Source organism: Sciurus vulgaris, assembly GCF_902686455.1.
Source record: "Sciurus vulgaris genome assembly, chromosome: 7".
Classification (NCBI taxonomy): Eukaryota; Metazoa; Chordata; class Mammalia; order Rodentia; family Sciuridae; genus Sciurus; species Sciurus vulgaris.
The window spans coordinates 112199636-112217911 of record NC_136467.1 but is presented as its reverse complement, the minus strand read 5'-3'; the positions used below and the strand labels follow the sequence as shown (position 1 = coordinate 112217911).

Here is an 18276-nt window from a genome sequence, read left to right as displayed (position 1 = left end):
CCCAGAATGGCTTCTCCTGTTTTCAGAGGTCTGCACCCATCTCTGCACCACACATTCTTAGTTGCACAGCCAGTGTCCACTCCTGCCTTCCCTCTTGCTAATCGGGGCCGTGAAGAGCTCAGCCCCAAGGGAGACACCAGCCTTTGCAGCATCCCTGGTAAGGAGGGGTGGGCCCAGAGGCATGGCGCTAGAAGATGGGGGTGTGAGCAGGAGGCTGCTGGGACCAGGGGAGGCCTTTGCCCTCTCTCATGGTAGGTTCTCTGTTCTTTGCAACTAGAATATTCCTCATGAATATGGTGTCCTTTACCTTTTCAGATCCACCGTGGTGACATTGAACACGACTCCTTTCAGCCAGAGGATCATAAAGAGACGTTGAGAGAAAGGACAGTTGCCAATGCTTTCCCCATCGATTCCAGCCTGGAAGGAAGAGAAGCAGAGTCCTGAGTGTACGCGTCTACCAGCAACACCGGCACCAGATCGTGCACACCAACCCTGGGCTGAGGAGAAGCTCCTCCCAGGCTGACTTCACAGCCAACAGTCCTGTGTTAAACATCCTTGTTTTCCTAATACCTATGCATCACAATGCCTGGCACCATGTACGGCCTGAATAAATACCTTCTGAACTGAACTTGAGTTTCCAGCATGAAGATTTTGTAGAATCATTACTTTCTGAAACCACAGGACCTTGACATCTCAGGGCAAAAAGGGGACCTCCAAACATCACATAGTTCAATACAAATGATACTGGGACCAACTTCTGCATCCCCAAGTAATCATCTAGTCTTTGTCTGAATATCTCTGTTGACCCCTCAAATTTAGATCCCTCAAAGCAGTCTAGATGCTTCCCTTTGCCTGCACCTAGCCAAAATGTGTTCCTGTATAATTTACAGGAACATATGAACCAACAACAGATTGCATCACTGAACGCTTTCATACTTTTTTTCATTCATTTCCTCTGTTCATTACCCTCCTCAAAATGGCAGGTGATTTTACATCTGGAGACAAGTCTATATCTCTTCTGCACCTCTAAGGGGGATGCAGAGCCATGCATAAAGAATTGAGTTCAAGCAAACACATGGACAAACAAAAAAAGCTGGGGAACTGGTCTCTGTATAATTTGTTTCCTTCGAGTGGTTTCTTGCCTTAGTCCCTGACATGGTACTAAGAGGAAGAAAATATTCCATTTGCTCTAGTTTCGAGGTTGGCTCCCCCCGAAGCCTCGGTGCCACCTGGTCTCTGGAACATGGAACTCCACTGGCAGGGAGGGATGAGGAGTAAACACTCCAGGCTTCCTTGCTGGAAGCTGTTAACTATCTGTTAGCTATCCAGCCAACATCTAGGGCTTGGGACTCACTAAGAATTTTTTTTTTTTTCCTAAAGAGGGAGAAAACAAATGCCATCTCAACATTCAATTCATTATTTTCTCCCTCAAGTTTCCTTTTGCTGTGGCATTCGGCTGGCAGCCATCAATGCCCTTGCACATTAATGCCTGATCCTGTGCTTATTTCCGCTTTGCAAGTCACTCCTAGCAGAGGCTTGGGTTTATTTATAATAGAAAACTGAAGCCTTTGACAGTGTTCAGGGTTGGTGGTAGGTAATTGCTATGAAATTACGGTTCTTTTATCTCCTTCTCAACTGCAGCCAGAACCCCACTTCCTATTCAGGTCTCACTTGTCCCCCATGTTGACCCAGCCCTGAGCAGCCACAACAGCAGGGGCTCCCCTGTGTGGATGATGTGCCTACGTGGAGAGCTTACAGGTCATGAAGCACGTTAGAACCGGCAGTTACCAACTACATCACTGCTGGGCACCCACGGGAGTTTATCAAGTTAGGTGCAGGTCCTTGGTCTTTTATGACATCCTGACAGCAGGGATTTCCCCCCAGGGCCAGTGAAAATCTAAGTAGAGAATTTAAAAAGGCAAAAACAACAACAAAAAACCACATCTGTGTAACTGCTGTCTGATTTTCCTTTGGTGGTGTCTGTAGAAGGACAAGGGAATTGAAGAAGGAACTTGTAAAATATTGAAATTCTTAGCCAGACCAAAAGTTCATATGATAATGTTATAGCAACAGCTAATGTCTACATCTCAGGCCTTGCTAGGGTGATTTGCCTATACTATTAGCTCACTGATTCCTCATGAGAAGCCTGTGAAGTGGGATATCCTCCCTCAGAGATGTGGAGATGGTGGCAGAGAGGTGACATAATTGGTCTGAGGTCCCACCGTGGTGAAGCCAGGATGGAACCCAGGCGGTCTGGTGGGAGACCTGGCCCTCTTTACTGCCATGCTTGACGATCAGTCCAAGGGTCCACCCGGTGACGTGCTCTCCCAAGGTCTCATGACCTGTGCAGGGAGGCAATGGTCTTGAGGTAAGACACCCTGTCCTCCAGGGTTCAGTCATGCTAGAGTTTAGGTGGTGGTGTCTCTCATCTCCATACCTTTCACTGTCTTATTGATGTCACCTTACACTGTGATTCTAGGCCTAGCAAACAGAGATTGCCAAAGGGTGAACAGCATAAGGGAGGACTCTGTGGTTCACCTCTGTGCCCTGGCAGCCCTCCTTTAGTTTTCTCTGTCCTCCTTCAAACTCACAGCACTGTGGCCCTGATAATCCATTTGTTAAGCACATGGGTTTGTGGCAATGACTCAAAACATCAACAGAGAAGAACTAGCAGGACCCCACACCCTAAAAAGTGTGAGGGGAAAACCCAGAAGCTCTTTGCTCCAAGGTGGTTCTGAGCACTGGGGGCTGCAGAACAGTGAATGTGGTGTGCTAGGCTCAACAGCACTCCCCAAACTCATCTCCACTGGAACCTGTGAGTGGGGCCTCATGTAGAAATAGGACCTTTGCAGATGTAATCAGGCTTAAGATAAAGTCATATTGGATTAGGATGGACTGTCATACTGGATGAGGATGGACTCTCAGTAGGACTTGTATCTTTGTAACAGGGAAATTTGAGCACAGACATACAAGGGGAAGGTCATGTGAAGATGGAGGCAGAAATTGGAGCGATGCATCTACAAGTCAGAGCTATCAAGGAGTGGAGGAGACAAGGAAAGATTCTTCCCTGGAGGCTTTGGAGAGAGCTTGGCCCCTCTGACACTTTGATTTTGAACTGCTAGCCTGCAGAACTCTGAGAGAATAAATTTCTGTTGTTATAAGCCACATAGTCTATGATGAGTTGTTAACAATGACCACAGGAAACTAATGCAAGTGGTAAGTGTCAAAAGAGCAATAGTAAGCGGCTAAGAGCAAGTCTTACAAGTTCATGGTTTTGCTTTGCTCTATGGGCCTAATGTGCTCAGTCGCCAGATACAACCCCAAAGTACTTCCTGTTCCCTAGATACAATGTATTATGAAATAGTCTACTATGCATAATATTACAGGGAAAATATCAATAGTAGCCCAATGTAATTATAGGTTGTATATTACATGTTGTACAGGATATGCTGGTTAATTCATATTCATGCTATTACATTTTCCTTTCACATGACATCTCCCCCGACATGTGAGGGTGGGTCAACTGGAACATGAGCCATATTTTATTTACTTTGTCTTCAGCAGCAAGAAACACAGGTACTTGAAACTGAATGGAAGCTTAGTGCTTGTTTAAATGGATGCATGTTGAGGGGAGGGTGAGATCCCTCTGTTTTTATGGCATGAGGGTTTCAAAAGTCTCTCATTGTCCTCTGAAGAGTGTCCTCGGGGGAAGAAACCAACCTGAGTTCTGTAGCACATGGAAGCAGGAGGTTGTGGTACTAGACTCATCTTGGTCTCTCATTCACATGTGACCAAGCTTGGGGTAAGAAGTCCCCTCCTGTCTTGGCCTCCATCATTACACCTACATCTTCCTGCAGTTTTAAGAATGCAAGTGGTGAAGGGGGATTTAAGGCAGTGGTTCTGAAACAGTTTAGTTTTAGAACCCTGTTCTACTTTTTAAGGCTATTGAGGATCACCAAGAGCTTTCATTTATGTGGACTACAGTTATTGATATTTACTATATTAATTACTTCATGCTGAAAATATTTTAAATATTTCATTCATTCATTTAAATAGAATAATAAGCATATTATCATAAATTACATTTTAATATTTTTCTGAAAATGAAAGAAGTTTAATAAGTACTGTTGTTTTACATTTTCACTGATTCTGGCTTATAAGAGTTGGCTTCTGCATTCAATCTGTTGACATCTGGTTGAGGTGTATGAAGAAAATCTGGCCTCACAGAGATACATCTTTGGGAGAGGGAGGGGTATTTTAATGGCCTTTTCAGTTACTCATGGGTTTTCTTCAATACCATAATGAAACTCAACAAGTGGTAGATTCTTAAGGAATGGTAGACAAGTGGAATTTGAAATCACATAAATGGCATTTTTTCTGTTCCACCAAAATCTACTCACTTATCTTGCATTTTGAAAAATCTTTACCCATTAATGGTTCTGTAACATATACATCGTCATATGGAAAACAGTGTTTCATTGAGTCATGAAGATCCTCCAAATGCTCTAAATTTCATTATAAAACATTTTAAAATGCACTCATCAATGCTGCCACGAATCTCATCAAAAATGTTAAGCTGTTAAGCTCATGTTGGCAGCTACATGTTTTTTTTTAAATTCTAATTTTCCCTTGAAGTCTTACATTTTATCATTTGGCCATGAATACCATCAGTTGCTATCCCTAAATGACCAGCTCATTCCATCACCTTTTCCAGAAACCATCCAGCTAATACTGAGTAACCACACTGTGTGTGTGTGTGTGTGTGTGTGTGTGTGTGTGTGTGTGTGTGTGTGTCAATTGCTCTTTCAAGTAAAAATCATGTTCTGTGAAGGAGATAGCTCAACTGCACGGGTGCCTCTTCCTTCGAGAACCATCCTTAATTGGAATGCAGTCAAAAAGGAATGTGCATTTCCCTGCCCATCAGCCAGAATGTTCTGCAGACATGTAGGCGAGGATGGAGATTTCATTGTACAGATTTAATTTTTTACTGCTTTGTCAAGAACATTCATAATTGAGATGCTTTCCTTTCTTTGCATGTGTGACTACAAGTTCCATTTGTACCGTTACTTGGATTTCTGCTGAAACACCAGCAGCTTTTCCCACCAAATGCCAACCTCACAGAAAGAAGCCTAGCTGAGACCTCTCAGAACTCCTTACAGCCTCTCAGGTATCCCAGGAGTCTAAGAACAACATGGAAAACTGCTGGTTTAAAACTTCCCATAAACAGACCAGGTGTGCAGAGCTTGGACTACAGATAATGAAGGGAAACTAACAATTGTCCAAAGTCACTTCAAGGTATGCAGATCATGAAAGTGGAAGAATTATTCAGAGAGGACCCAAGAAGAAACAGCAGGAGAGGGACAGGTGACATTTAAGCATGACGGACGAGTTAATGGTCCATTTATTGCCGCTCAGCTCCAATGCACTCTTGACTCTATGCTAGGTGAGAACAGGGAGAATTCCTTCAAGGCTTTGTCCTTTAAAAGGAGTACAGAGGTGGCCCTTCTTTGGAAGGGGCACTGGAGGGACAGTGCAGAAGGAAATGGCTCCCTCACTGTGGGTGGTTTGGCCTTGGGGTTGGTAGCGTGGATGTGAGGACAGCCAGTGGAGCCATCCAGCCACTAGCTCAGAATGGCATTCCTCTGGCACCTTGTGGCCTCAGGCAATAACCTTTCCACAGCCCCCGGACACAGAAGTCAAAGCCGCCATGCAGACTGCATGCAGTCTATGATACCAAGTCATCATCTTATCGGGAAGAGTGTCAAAGTGGTAAAAGCTCCATGAAGAGGACACTCTGGATACACAATGACATCTATATAGTTCTAAACAGATCCACAGAACATGAAAGAGTTTTTTTTTTTTTTTTTTTTTTTACAGTAACGATATTTATTAGCATAAGTTAGACAATATTCTCACTGTGACTTTAAAAAAAAATCCCCAATGGTTTGTCTTTTCAACAAGTTGGTTAGTAATCCTTCCATTAGCAGGGATATGCCCTGGAGCTTTGCGGTTCGCATGAGGACAGGGAGGTCCACCCTGGAAGAAGTCAACATTTTCTTTTCTCAGCAGCCACAACTCGCCAGGATCACTCAGGCATCTCTTATTAAATAAGCGAGCAGGCAATACGACACATTTGAGGCTTCAGAGACCCCCGGCAGTTATCTAAAACTGAACCCAAAGGCTGAATCCGCTCTGTGCAGACAGCTGCCCAAACAATGTGATAGGAAGAGTTCCAAGTGTATTAGTCAGGGTTCTCCAGAGAAGTAGAGTGCACACACACACACACACACGCACACACACAATTTTATTTACCAATCATCTCTCAGTAGATACATAGAAACAGATACATCCTGGTATGTACATATACATATATATGATATGTATGAGTGCATCGTGTGTGTTTGTGTGTGTATGTTATATCAACAGAGAGAGAAAGTTAGGTCAGTCTGTCTGGGGGTCCTAGAAGCAGGGTGCGGTCGGTCAGACTGAGGGGTCCTCACCAAGCCCAAAAAACCAAAGGCTGGATGTTTTCTCTGATAAGTGGATGATGATACGTTAACAATGGAGGGTGGTGGGGGTGGGGGGAGAGAAGAATGAAGGAACTTTGGATGGCGTAGAGGAAAATGGGGCGGGAGGAGATGGGGAAAGGAAAGTTAGTAGAATGAAACAGACAGTATTACCCTATGCACATGTATGATTACATGAATGGTGTGAATCTACATCATGTACAACCATAGAAATGAAAAGTTGTACCCCATTGGAGTACAATGAATCAAAATGCAGTCTGTAAAAATAAAAAAAAATAAATAAAAATATTTGGATGTACTAACAACTTTACACAGGATTAAATGTATATGAATTTAAAAAAATAAAATAAAGCCTTTAAATATAGAGACTGAAAAAAAAAAAAAAAAGACCAGAGAGAGAGAGAGATTGATATTAAGAAACTAAATAGCACAGCTGTGGAGATTTGGGGGTCCAGCATCTGCAGGGTGGAGCAGCAAGCTGGGGGCCCAGGGAAGAGCTGCAGTTGGCGTCCAAGGCTGTCTGCTGGCAGAATCCCCTCTTCCTCAGAGGAGGTCATTATGGAGGGTGATCTGCTTTTCTCAGAGTCCATCAGTTTCAAAGTTGATCTCATCTAAAAAACACCTTCACAGAAACATCCAGAATAATGTTTGATCAAATTCTGGGTACCGTGGTCTAGCCAAGTTAACACATAGAGTTAGCCATCATGCCTTGGCAAATTTAAAAATATTACCTGAGACAGATAACCCATGGAGCCAGTATCTGTCATCAGTACCTCAGTTCATCAGATGATTTTAGAAATAATAGGTATACACATTCCTCTCAAGTGAACTTTTCGGCACCCAGAAGACTCCTAGTTTAAGTCTCCGAGAGAGCAGGGTCAGGTGGTGCCTTTGACTCTGAGTAAACATCCAGGTCCCATGACTTTGGGCCCAAGGCAGCTTGTGACATGCGGGATAGCACTGTGCCTGGGCCCTGGCGGTGGGACCTCCAGCCCACCTTTCCCCATTGTCTGAGAATGTTCCTTTCCAACTCAGCCCCAGTGCTCCTTCCTCTTCCTGCACTCCCACGTGGTTTTCTCCAGCTCTTTTAATAAGCAAATGAATCTCTTTCTAACCTCTTGACAACTATTCTCTTTCAGTCTTTTTCTGGGCTAGGTAATCCTTCCTTCCTTCCTTCCTTCGTTCCTTCGTTCCTTCCTTCCTTCCTTCCTTCCTTCCTCCCTCCCTCCCTCCCTCCCTCCCTCCCTCCCTCCCTCCCTCCTTCCTTCCTTCCTTCCTTCCTTCCTTCCTTCCTTCCTTCCTTCCTTCCCTTCTCTTTCTTTCCTTTCTTTTTTTTCTCCCCCTCCTCCTCCCCCTCCCCCTTCTTCTCCTATCTGCTGTTTCCCACAGCATTGGGAATTCTGCTTGCCCCTTCTTTTTGAAACTGAGTCCTCTGCAGCCTCCCTTATCACCTGGTGCCTCTAGTGTGGCAGGGGCTGCTTCCTGGGCAAATGATCTATGAGGTCATAGGGGACCCCCATTCAGAAGGACCAGCATTTGTCTTTAAACTCTGCTGTTATCATCTTGAAATTCTTAAGTTTTGAACAAAAGATTCCTTGTTTTCATTTCACGGTGGGTTCCACAAATTTTGCGGTGGGTCCTGCATGGGGTGCTCTTGTTCATTTGCTAACATCCTCCTCTTCCTGGCCTTTGCCCTCTCAGTTCACTGCTCTTCCCATTCCAGGCCTGGTGCCTATGGAAAACTCATCTGTTTCTGGACATGATTATCATCACCATGTTGGCAATAACTCTGACTTCTAGACTTTTAGGGTCATGCCAATGACCCTGAACTGAGAGAAAGAAAAAAAAGAAGGAAGGAAGGAAGGAAGGAAGGAAGGAAGGAAGGAAGGAAGGAAGGATGGATGTCATATGACATGGTAAGATGCATAAAAATATACATTTTTTTGTGGTGGGGGGGCAGTGTACCAGCGATTGAACTCAGGGGTACTTGACTATTTTATTTAGAGACAGGGTCTCATTGAGTCGCCTAGTGCCTTGCTTTTGCTGAGGCTGGATTTGAACTCTCAATCCTTTTGCCTCAGCTTCCTGAGCCACTGGGATTATAGAAATGCACCACTGCACCCAGCATACACTTGTTAAAAGTTATCACTATTGTCATCATAACCACAGATGACAAATATTTAAAAAGAGCTCATTAAACATCCCTGTTTATGAAATGGTATGCTTTAGTGAAAAGTCATTTATGATCCTGTGATGGCACAAAGTTCAGCAGAACCTTGGTGTCCAGGGTTCTGTGTGTGGATCAACATGTTCAAAAAGAAAGCACACAGAGGGAGAACTGCCACCAGCGCCCACTGACCAGAGAAGAGTGCTCCTGAACGAGGTCAGTCATGCATTTGCCACGAAGGGAGACTGGGAAAGTGACTCCTATCTGGTTAGCTGTTGGTAACATTATAAGCAGGTGCATATTCGCGCTCCATGAGGCCACTGAGCTGCTGTGCAGAGAAACATTCTACAAGCAAACTTTTTTTTTTTTTTTCCCCAAGTAGTATAGAAGTCAAAAATGAGAAGGACTAAAACCCAAGGAAGACAAATGGATGAAGCCGAGGGGTCAGGTCTGGGACAGGCTGCTGGAAGTTTGCTTTTGCAGCCTAGTGGAAGTCTTTGTGTTCTCTCAACATCCGGGAACCTTTGTCACAAATATTTAACAAACTGTCATGCTATTCTTTAGACCTGACGACGACTCTCAATGGTTGGATCAGGAAAGTCAAAAGCTGGAAGTCTTCCACCTCAGAAATACGCCAACCCGCAGGAAACCAAAGAGTGACACCAATCTACAGCCTCAAATAAACAGACTTGTTCCCACATGGGTTTAATCTAAAGAAGAGGTCTTCTCCTTAAACCCTGCATAGAAAATCCCAGTCTCAACTGAAGAAACGTTTTCCATTTATTAGGACACTGTCAAAACTTTTGCTTTTGTCTTGACATATTTTTTTTTTAATTTGTTGGCCAAGATACTATAGAAATTGGTTCCAGTTTTTGATCATGAATCCATTTCCCTACATTCATGGAATGAGCCTGTTATTCCTGTAATCTTCACAGTAAACAAGGGTATCTTGACACTGAACTCATTTTCTCCTATAAAGTTTGGTGTTTGGGTTCCTAGGATAGCTGAGATTCCTCAGTTATTACTAGCCCTCCCCTCTGCTCTTGTTGTTCGAATGTTGAGTTTGAATATAATATCTTAATAGAATAAGCCAGTCTGGAAAGACTTCAGAAAAATCACAAAATCTGTCATTGTACCTCTCAGTTGGGCTCAAGTAAGTGCTCATCAACCCTAAATTCATCAACATAACAGATTAAAAGCTGATGGTACTAAGAGAAAATCTGAGTCATAAGATTTATTGAAGGCCCTATAAGTCTGAGGCCTTCTGGAAAATTCTGTGCAAAATGAGTATTGCAGAATATGTCAAGAAAGCATGTATATAGTTTGAAAACTCTAATACTCATTTTAAAATGCAATGCCCAGGCCCCACTCTCAGTCTGATTTAATTAGTCTGGAGTGGGGCTTGACACCACCATTATTTCCTCTTAGAGTGTCTGAGGTGATTCTCACGTCCCTCCAAGACTATTTCTGACCCAGTGGTGCTCATGAATGGGAATATACAATAGAGTCATCTAAAGAGCTTGTTTAAAAAAAAAAAAAAATGAATGGATAAACCAAAGAACCCCCTGAGCCCAGTGTAGACACAGAAGCCCCAGGCCTGGGACATGAGTGATGGCCTAATGCAGGCACTGTCTCTTGGACACTGTTCTTTCTACTCTGTTTCCTGTTTCTGCAATCAAAACTGGAAACTCCTTCATGTCCTTGTCCCCCTCCTCCCTCCCACTCCACTTTTGTGCTGTTCTTCCTCACCTTCCATCCCTGCACAGGTCTTTCAAAAGTGCACCAGCCTGGGTCATTCTGAGAAGGGAACACATTTGGATAAAGACACCTGGGGAACCTCAAGTCAGTGGACCCAAATGCAATGCCAAGACCTTCACCAGCCAGTGGATCTCTTTTACGGTTGCACCTCTACATGAAGCTCTGCATACAGATGGGTCTTCCCTCAGGGTGACAGAGAGCACTGTGACCATGCAGAAATCCGTACATCTGGACTCGTGTTCCCATGCACTCGGGTTTGACACAGACCAAGTGCACTCAAGCTTCCTTTCCAGCCCCTTCCCTCTAGCCAGCCATGCCTAGAAATTTTGCTTCTTTTAAAATATGGAGCACCAGTGGAGTCCTGTTTTGGCTCTTCTGCTTGTGTGAAGGACTCGGAGGCTTTAGCTCTACTCTAAGCCATACTGTGGTCACCTGGCCACTTGAACAGGGCAGATTGATAAGCCTGAGCACATCTTCACCAAGAAAGGAGAAAGGAGGAAGGTGAAAAAGGGCAGGAGCAGCTCCTGGAAGTCTTGAAAGGTCGGTTTTCACCTATCAAGTCCTCCAAGTGAGATCCAGCCAACCCCTCCACTAAGCTCACAACGAGGAGATCCTACAACAGGTACCCAGGCCAAAGGGCGAGCATCTCTTATCACAAAGTTGCATTATTTGCTTTTTAGAATATTCTATTTAAAATGACTTCAAAGATTTGGTTAAAAAGCGAGACTTTAAAATAACACCACATTTTAAAACAAAATTAAAAAAACACAAAACAAAAACAATAAAAAGTAAAATAAAAAAGAATAAAACAAAAATAACACTGCATTTCTTTTTAATTAATTTGGCGGTGGGAGACTGAAGGAATACTTCACTGTGCCTTGAGCACAGGCCCTATGAGTTTGGAAGAGGCTATTTTTCCAGACCTATGCAGGAAGCCTCAGCCAGGAGGTTCTGCAAATTGAGTTCCCTGAGACACCCTTAAGCAAGAGAGGGTGTGTAATAAAAATGGAGGATTTGGAATCCTGAGTTCTTGACTTAGCTTTGACACAAAGAGCTGTATGATCTTGGGCAAGTAATTTCTCCTGTCCAGGCCTGAACTTTTGTATTTATAAAGTGGAAAAATTAAAATAGATGGTCTTGAAAGACCCACTGAAATGTTTTTCTAAAGTGTATTGGGGAAAAATGAGTATCAAAGGATCTTTTATTTGCATCTAAGAATTCCAGGGGCTGAACGAAGACTCCCTGAGTTAACCGTGTCCCCAGCTCCCAGTACCATACCTGGCTCATGCACAAACTCTATAGTTGTTTGCTGAGATGGAAGAGCTTTCAGATTGGATTTCTGCCTGGAAAAATAGGCAGGTGGACTTGCAGGGCAGGTGCCCACACTATGGGTTGGAGGGGAAGTGAATCCATAAAACAAGGCCCACCTGTGACCAGCCTCACTGGCTGCTTCAAGTCTTTACCCTCTTCTGATTTTCCTCAATCTTTTTCCATAGTATTCTCAGCACATTACCTTAAAAAGCAGTTGAATAAACATCCCTTTTGCGAGACTACCCTGCTCACCAAGTCCCTCAAGCTTCAGCTAAGTCCTTCATTTCTCAAATGGGGCCAGGTGAGGTCCAAAGAGTCCAAATGATATTTTCCAAGACTATATAGACAATTGGTAGGGGTGACATTTGTAGTTGAGTGGAGATGACTGAAATCTCGTCAGAATCTTCAATGTATGAACTGTAAACATAATCACAGAAGACATGCTATGCTTCGGAGTAGATTTTCACCCAGAGGTTTATGTGCTGGAAGCCTGGTCCTCATTGTGGTACTGTTAAGAGGTGGGGGGGCTTAAAGAGCAGGGACCTAGTGGGAGGTTTCTGGGGAAAGCACTGATACTGAGGAAAGGATTGATACTTATCTCATGGAGAGAGTTAGTTGTTTTGGGGAGATTTTTGTTATAAAAGGAGCAAGGTGTCTTGCCATCTGATTGCTCATGCATGGGCTCCCACCATGGTGATGCCATCTGCCATGAGATCCTTACCAGAGCTGAGTCAATACTAGTGTCATGTCCTTGAACCTCCAGAACTGGGAGCTAAATAAACCTTTTATTTATAAGGTACCCAGTCTCAGGTACTTTGTTACAGTAATAGAAAATGGACCAGTATGGAAAAGGAAAGCAAGAATGGAATCCTTTTGAAAGTCATCTTTGAAGACTTCCTGTTATTTTACTTTCTTAAAAGAATAAAATGCAGAAGACATTGGAGAAAAACTTATGGTCATTGTAGGGTACAAATTCTAATCATGGTTTATTCTGCATCCATGTGGGCAATATAGTCAGGGTAAAGACAAAAGCCAGAATCATACTGCTCTTCCTGAGCCACCAGGGGAAATAAAGAAGGAAAATTGTCAAAGCCGTTCTCGACATAGTCTCTACGTAGTCCTCCTTCTTCCCCATAGGGCAACTGGAAGTATTAAGGGAAATAACAAAAGTAGAGGCGGACACATTACTTGGCAGACAGAAAGCACTTAACACATCGGCTGTCATCATGGGCACTCTAAGTCCACCCCTCCTGGTTCCTCTCAAAGTCTCAACCCATAAGTTAAAGCCCACATTTGCAGAAAGTCTTTGTATTCTACCATGGAGTGGAGATATGTTCCTACTGGCCAAGTGCCCCCATCCTGTGAGCCACTCAACCGATTATTCCTTCATGGTCATGTCTTCTACTTTATAAAGGAGCTTTCCAAAAAGCCTCACGGTTACAGACATGGAAATTGAGCCAGGTTTTATGTCAAGGAGACTCAATATCATTTTTTCTGCCTTGAAAATAAATAATAAAAAAGAAAATCACTCTGCACTTGTGCCTGGCTGAGTGGTATGTTCAAGCTCAGGCCGAGCTGTAATTGAAAAGGAGTCTGCCTTTTGTAAGAATCTGGGCCAAAAGAGGAAATGAAAACCTTTTCCAAATGGCAGACTAAGAAAGGAAATGTTCTATTTATTGTACTCCCATAAAAAAATAAACCTACCCTAGTATTTATACCGCACACAATAACACAGGCCATCACCCAGGAAGGCACAGCCCGAACGGAAGGGAGTCGGTGCTTCTCCTCAAGACTGATCATATTTTCCTTCATGAGGCTCCTGCAGTTGCCAGAGACAGGTGGTCCACCTGCTTTCTGTCTGACCAAGGGGAGTCCCTGGAAGACCCGCACACTGGGCCCAGTCATCCTGCAAGATAAACATTCCCTTTGAGCAAGCCGTTGCCTCAATCTGGCCTTCGGCAGCCTTGCCTGAGAAGGAAAGGACACCTGGATAATGTCCCACTCCCGAGTCTCTGCTTCTCTCTATGCTCATTTATTCATAAATATTAACCAGCCATGATGAATTTAGAAGTGATCGTTGTGAAGAGTTCTATAAATTGTCCACAGCATGTCTAGGGGTAAAAACTGAAAACTGCCATTATTATAAAGATCCAACACTGCTGCTCCCGGTGTTCCACCGCCCCCCACACCCATTGACTCCAAAATAAGCACTCACAGGATTGCTCTTTCCCCCTACTGGATCCTTTCTGAAGGTCTGAGAGTTTGGTCTGATATTCTCAGGACACTCAAGTTCACAAGCACCAGAAAGCTTTGTTTTCAAGTCCACATGTTAATTCTAGCATCCACTGAGTGGATCCCCCAAATCAGTCATGTGGGATAATAAAAAAATAAATGTGACCATACATTTCCAGCTCCAGCAGAGATTCGCCTATCAGTTTGGAGTAGAAGTTTACATCACTGCTGATAGCCATCAACAAAGCAATCACAGGTGACTCCATATTGTTTGAAGAGATCAAATGGAGCAGCTGCATCTGTGTGTTACAAACTGCTATGGCCATCTCCTCTCCTCCCCAAGCTCCCCAAACTATTTCTGTGACTACAAGTCAGGACAAGCCAAAGTCACAATGCCCTCCCTTTATTTGCAAGAAATATCTAAGGAAGGAAACCTGCTATTGTTGGGCTATGTTTAGAACAGATGCTGCTACGAGATGGCCTTCGACCAGGAATAACCTCCAGATCCTATCTAATGTTTAGGATCAGCCCCTTCGCATGAGCTTTTGATGAAAGAATAGCAAAGATGTTTCAACTTGTGCTCCATCTGCCAACTGTTGGAGAAGCTGCTGGAAGCCTGATGTAGAACTCTGAGGCCTCAACCAGGATCCGGACGGAATGTCAGCTTCGTTTGGTGATGGCAAGTTTTATTTATAATGCCGACCTTAGATGGAATCCTGCAATGCTTTCACACAGAGAGGTCTGCTGAAGAGCCAGCAGAAAGGGGGCAGGTACAGTGAGAAGAACAGGGCCCCCCCACATCCTCCCAATTAGCTTTTACCACACCTTGCTTTCATAGGATTTCTTGTTACTGTCATGAATCAGATCCCGTTTGATTTTTCTCTTGTCAGTTTGTGACATACTTCAGGGTCAGGTATATTCATACTAGTTGTTCAAAAGACCGTAGCATCAGAGACATACTGTGGGGCTGGAGAGACGCAGACCTCAGAAACAAGTTTCATACAAGAAGGGTGTATGGTGACCGAGGACGTTTGTCCTACAGCATTTGTAGTTATAAAATTAGCTTTGGGCAGGCCTTTCTTTTCTCTATCCTTTTACCCGAAAAGTATAAAAAAAAAAAAAAAAAAAAAAAAAGATGGCTGGAACTGGCCTCCAAGCTCTCTCCCTGGTCTGCAATTGGAAATGACCTCATAGAAGGCCAGTGTGAAGGCCTTCGTAACTAACACACTGGGTCAGTGCTATCTAGCTTTTCTTTTTTCTTTTAAAATTAAAAAGTCCACCTTGCACATGTGGATTTCACAGAACTTCTGTTTGGGAGGGTGAGTTTATCTACTATTGTATGGAGTAACCTGGCCCCACTGGGTTCTAAAAATGTCAGTGACTCTCAGTCAAATTCCCATACCTCGTGTGGAGGAGGAGTCTGTTTGCAAATAACAATGGCAGCCAGGGCTGAAAGCTAACACTGAAGCTGAAACTGGAACAGTCATTAAATTATTTATTGAAATTCCATGACTTGGCTTGTCTACTAGAAGCCAGCCGAGCCCAGAGTCACTGAGCATGTTCTCCCTGAGCAGGTTCCATCCTGCACCCCCAAAGCCACCTGCCTCTTCACCTGTGAGTCCAGTTAGATGTTGGACTCTTATCGGAGAGGTCCATTATGGAGAACTGGCATGTCCTTGTTATTGAACTCAGCTTTCTGAAAGTGCCACGCTGAGATCTCCAAACTCCTTCCCTGTGCAGTGCAGAGGATTGGCAGCTTCCCTGCCTGCAAGCCCTGCACATAGGAAGCCTGTAGCTTAAGTGAAAGTAAGAAAGTCAATACCTTGCAGCTAACTCTTTTTATTTTTTATTTTTAACCATCCCCTGTGCTAGGGTTTCTATTTATATAATGGAAAGAAAGGTTTTCTTTGACAACTGTATTAGCTTTGTGTCACAGTGAACAAAATACCCAATAAGAGCAACTTAGGAAAAGTTTATTGTAACTCATGGTTTCAGAGGTTCAGTCCATGGTGGGCTGGCTCCATTACTCCAGGCCTGAATGAGGTCGAACATCAGGGAGGAAGGGTATGGCGGAGGAAAGCTGCTCAGCTCATGACAGTCAGGAAGTGGAGAGAGCAAATGAGATGCTGGGGCAAAATATAAACTGAAAAGGAACACCCCCCAGGGACCTACTTCCTCCACCCCCACTCCACCAGCCTCCAGTTACCACCAGCACCTTAGATCTTTCAAATTATTAATCCATCAAATGGACTAATCCATGAGGTTGCAAATTTCATAATCTAATCAAGCTCCATTGTCTCCTGAGCTTCTGGAGGGGGTCACCTCATATTCAAACCATATCACTAACCACCAACACACTGATATGTGTAAAATGGATTAAACCCTGTTGATATATTTTCCTTTTATAATCACTCTAATATTTGATCCTCAAAAGCAATATACAATGAACATCAATAGCAGAGTGGTTGACTAGAGTGTCATATAGCCATATTATTAAATAGCATGCCACTATTTAAAAAACGAACTGTGTGAATATATAAAAACATCACCCATTTTGCCAAACAGGCTTTGGAGCACCAAGCCATGATCAAATCCATTGACATTTCTGCATCGCTAAGTAGGACATAGACTACAAATCACCTCTAAAAATTCAGGCCAATCTTACCTCCAAATGAATTTCCACCAACTTAGGAAAAACTTTCAGTTTTCAGAGTTTTTTAAATTTCAGGATTACAGATAAAGGATTATAGGTCTATATATTTCTTTCGAGCTTGATTTGTCACAATGATCACCTATTTGTAATTTTCAGACCAAGAAAGTAAAATAAAAGAGGACAAAGTAGAATGAACAAATGAAGGGGAACCCCTCTGACATGGTCTTGGGTACTATTCTTTGTGATTCTAAAGGGCTCTGATTTAGACTTGGGAGTGGCCAAGATGCAGTTTCGGATCCCCTTGGGGAGTGGGTCTTCCCTGTGGATTTGAGACACTAGGAAATGGAGTCCACAGACCTGTTATGTGGCAGATAACATGGGAACAAAAAATGAAGATTTGATGAAATATTTTTAGTAAAATAGAAGGTACTAAGGTGCTGAGGAGTCACTAAAATGGTGCCCATGAGGCTCCTCTCCATCAATATGGAATTGGAATAAAAGCATTTCTGTCAAAATTAAAATGCACATTATGGGAGGTTACTAGGGAATGTCTAACATACGTACAGATGGCAGCCGCAGTGCAAGGAATATACAAACCGAGTCCAGTCAAGCAGAACCTTTGTTTTTCTTACTAGGAAATGGGGGGGGGGGGGTTGGTACCACTTACCACCCTTGCTTAGAAACTGTATAATAAAACTAAAAAGCACTTAAAAGTCTTTGGGTTACTCCATGTTATAAGTTATAAGTGGCTTATTTCTCTATACCAGGTAGGTGAAGGATCAAGGCCTGAATGTCACAAAGGAAGTGATGGAATCCCCCTCTCTGAGACTGGGCATCAAAAATCCTTGGTCGGGTCCAGATGCTTCCCTGAGATGTGGGCTATTCTCCTCTCTGGGCCTCTGATGCTTGCCCTGTCCATCACACAGAGTGACAGTGAGGGTCAAATGAGGCCCTGTGCAGGAAAGGGCTCTGAGCCCTGGGAGTGCTTACGGATTTTAATTTTTTTTGGGAAGGCAAAGATTAACATAGTATTAACAGTAATAACACAGACTTGGAACAATTTTTCAACTTCACAAGGTACGAAAGTGGTGTATCCATGTAGTTTCTGTATGTGTTCAATACATTACATGGTATAATCAATAATTCCTCATAAAGCAGGCAGGCTTGTGTTGGATCATTTTGCCCAACTGTGTGTTAATCCAAAGGTTCTAAGTACATCTAAGGTAGGCTAGGCTAAGCCCTGATGTTCGGGAGGTTGGGTCTATTAAATGTGTTCTTATGATCAGATGTAACCGCATCGTAAGTCAAGAAACATCTATATAATACATATAAGACCCTGTCCGGGGAACAGTGTTTACCACCGGGAGGGATACTGAGAAAGCATCCTTTCATTTTCTCCATTTCCTCTCTGGATTTGATTTTTGTCTGCTGGTTTATTAGTTTGTTAAATGTATAGATGACCAACCAATGTGCATAGGACTGAGGGAAGTATAGGATTTTCAGGGTTTACAGTTGAGAAAATCTTTGGTAAACATGAACAAGTTGGTCATTGCACATTTCCACTTTCAGGAAAGGATTTGAGGGGACACTTCAGCATGCTGGTATTTAATAAACTCCTCATATGTGGT

General features: G+C 43.3%; 1 protein-coding gene across 2 annotated transcripts in view; it reads right to left on the bottom strand.

The window, feature by feature from the left end:
* Positions 1 to 18276, bottom strand: part of CLIC5 (chloride intracellular channel 5) — a 149100-nt gene that overhangs the window by 46970 nt on the left and 83854 nt on the right. For both annotated transcript variants that reach the window (XM_079147156.1, XM_079147157.1), the window contains exon 2: positions 308 to 417. In XM_079147156.1, the coding sequence (XP_079003282.1) occupies positions 308 to 417 (110 nt within the window). The remainder of the gene's footprint in view (positions 1 to 307; positions 418 to 18276) is intronic.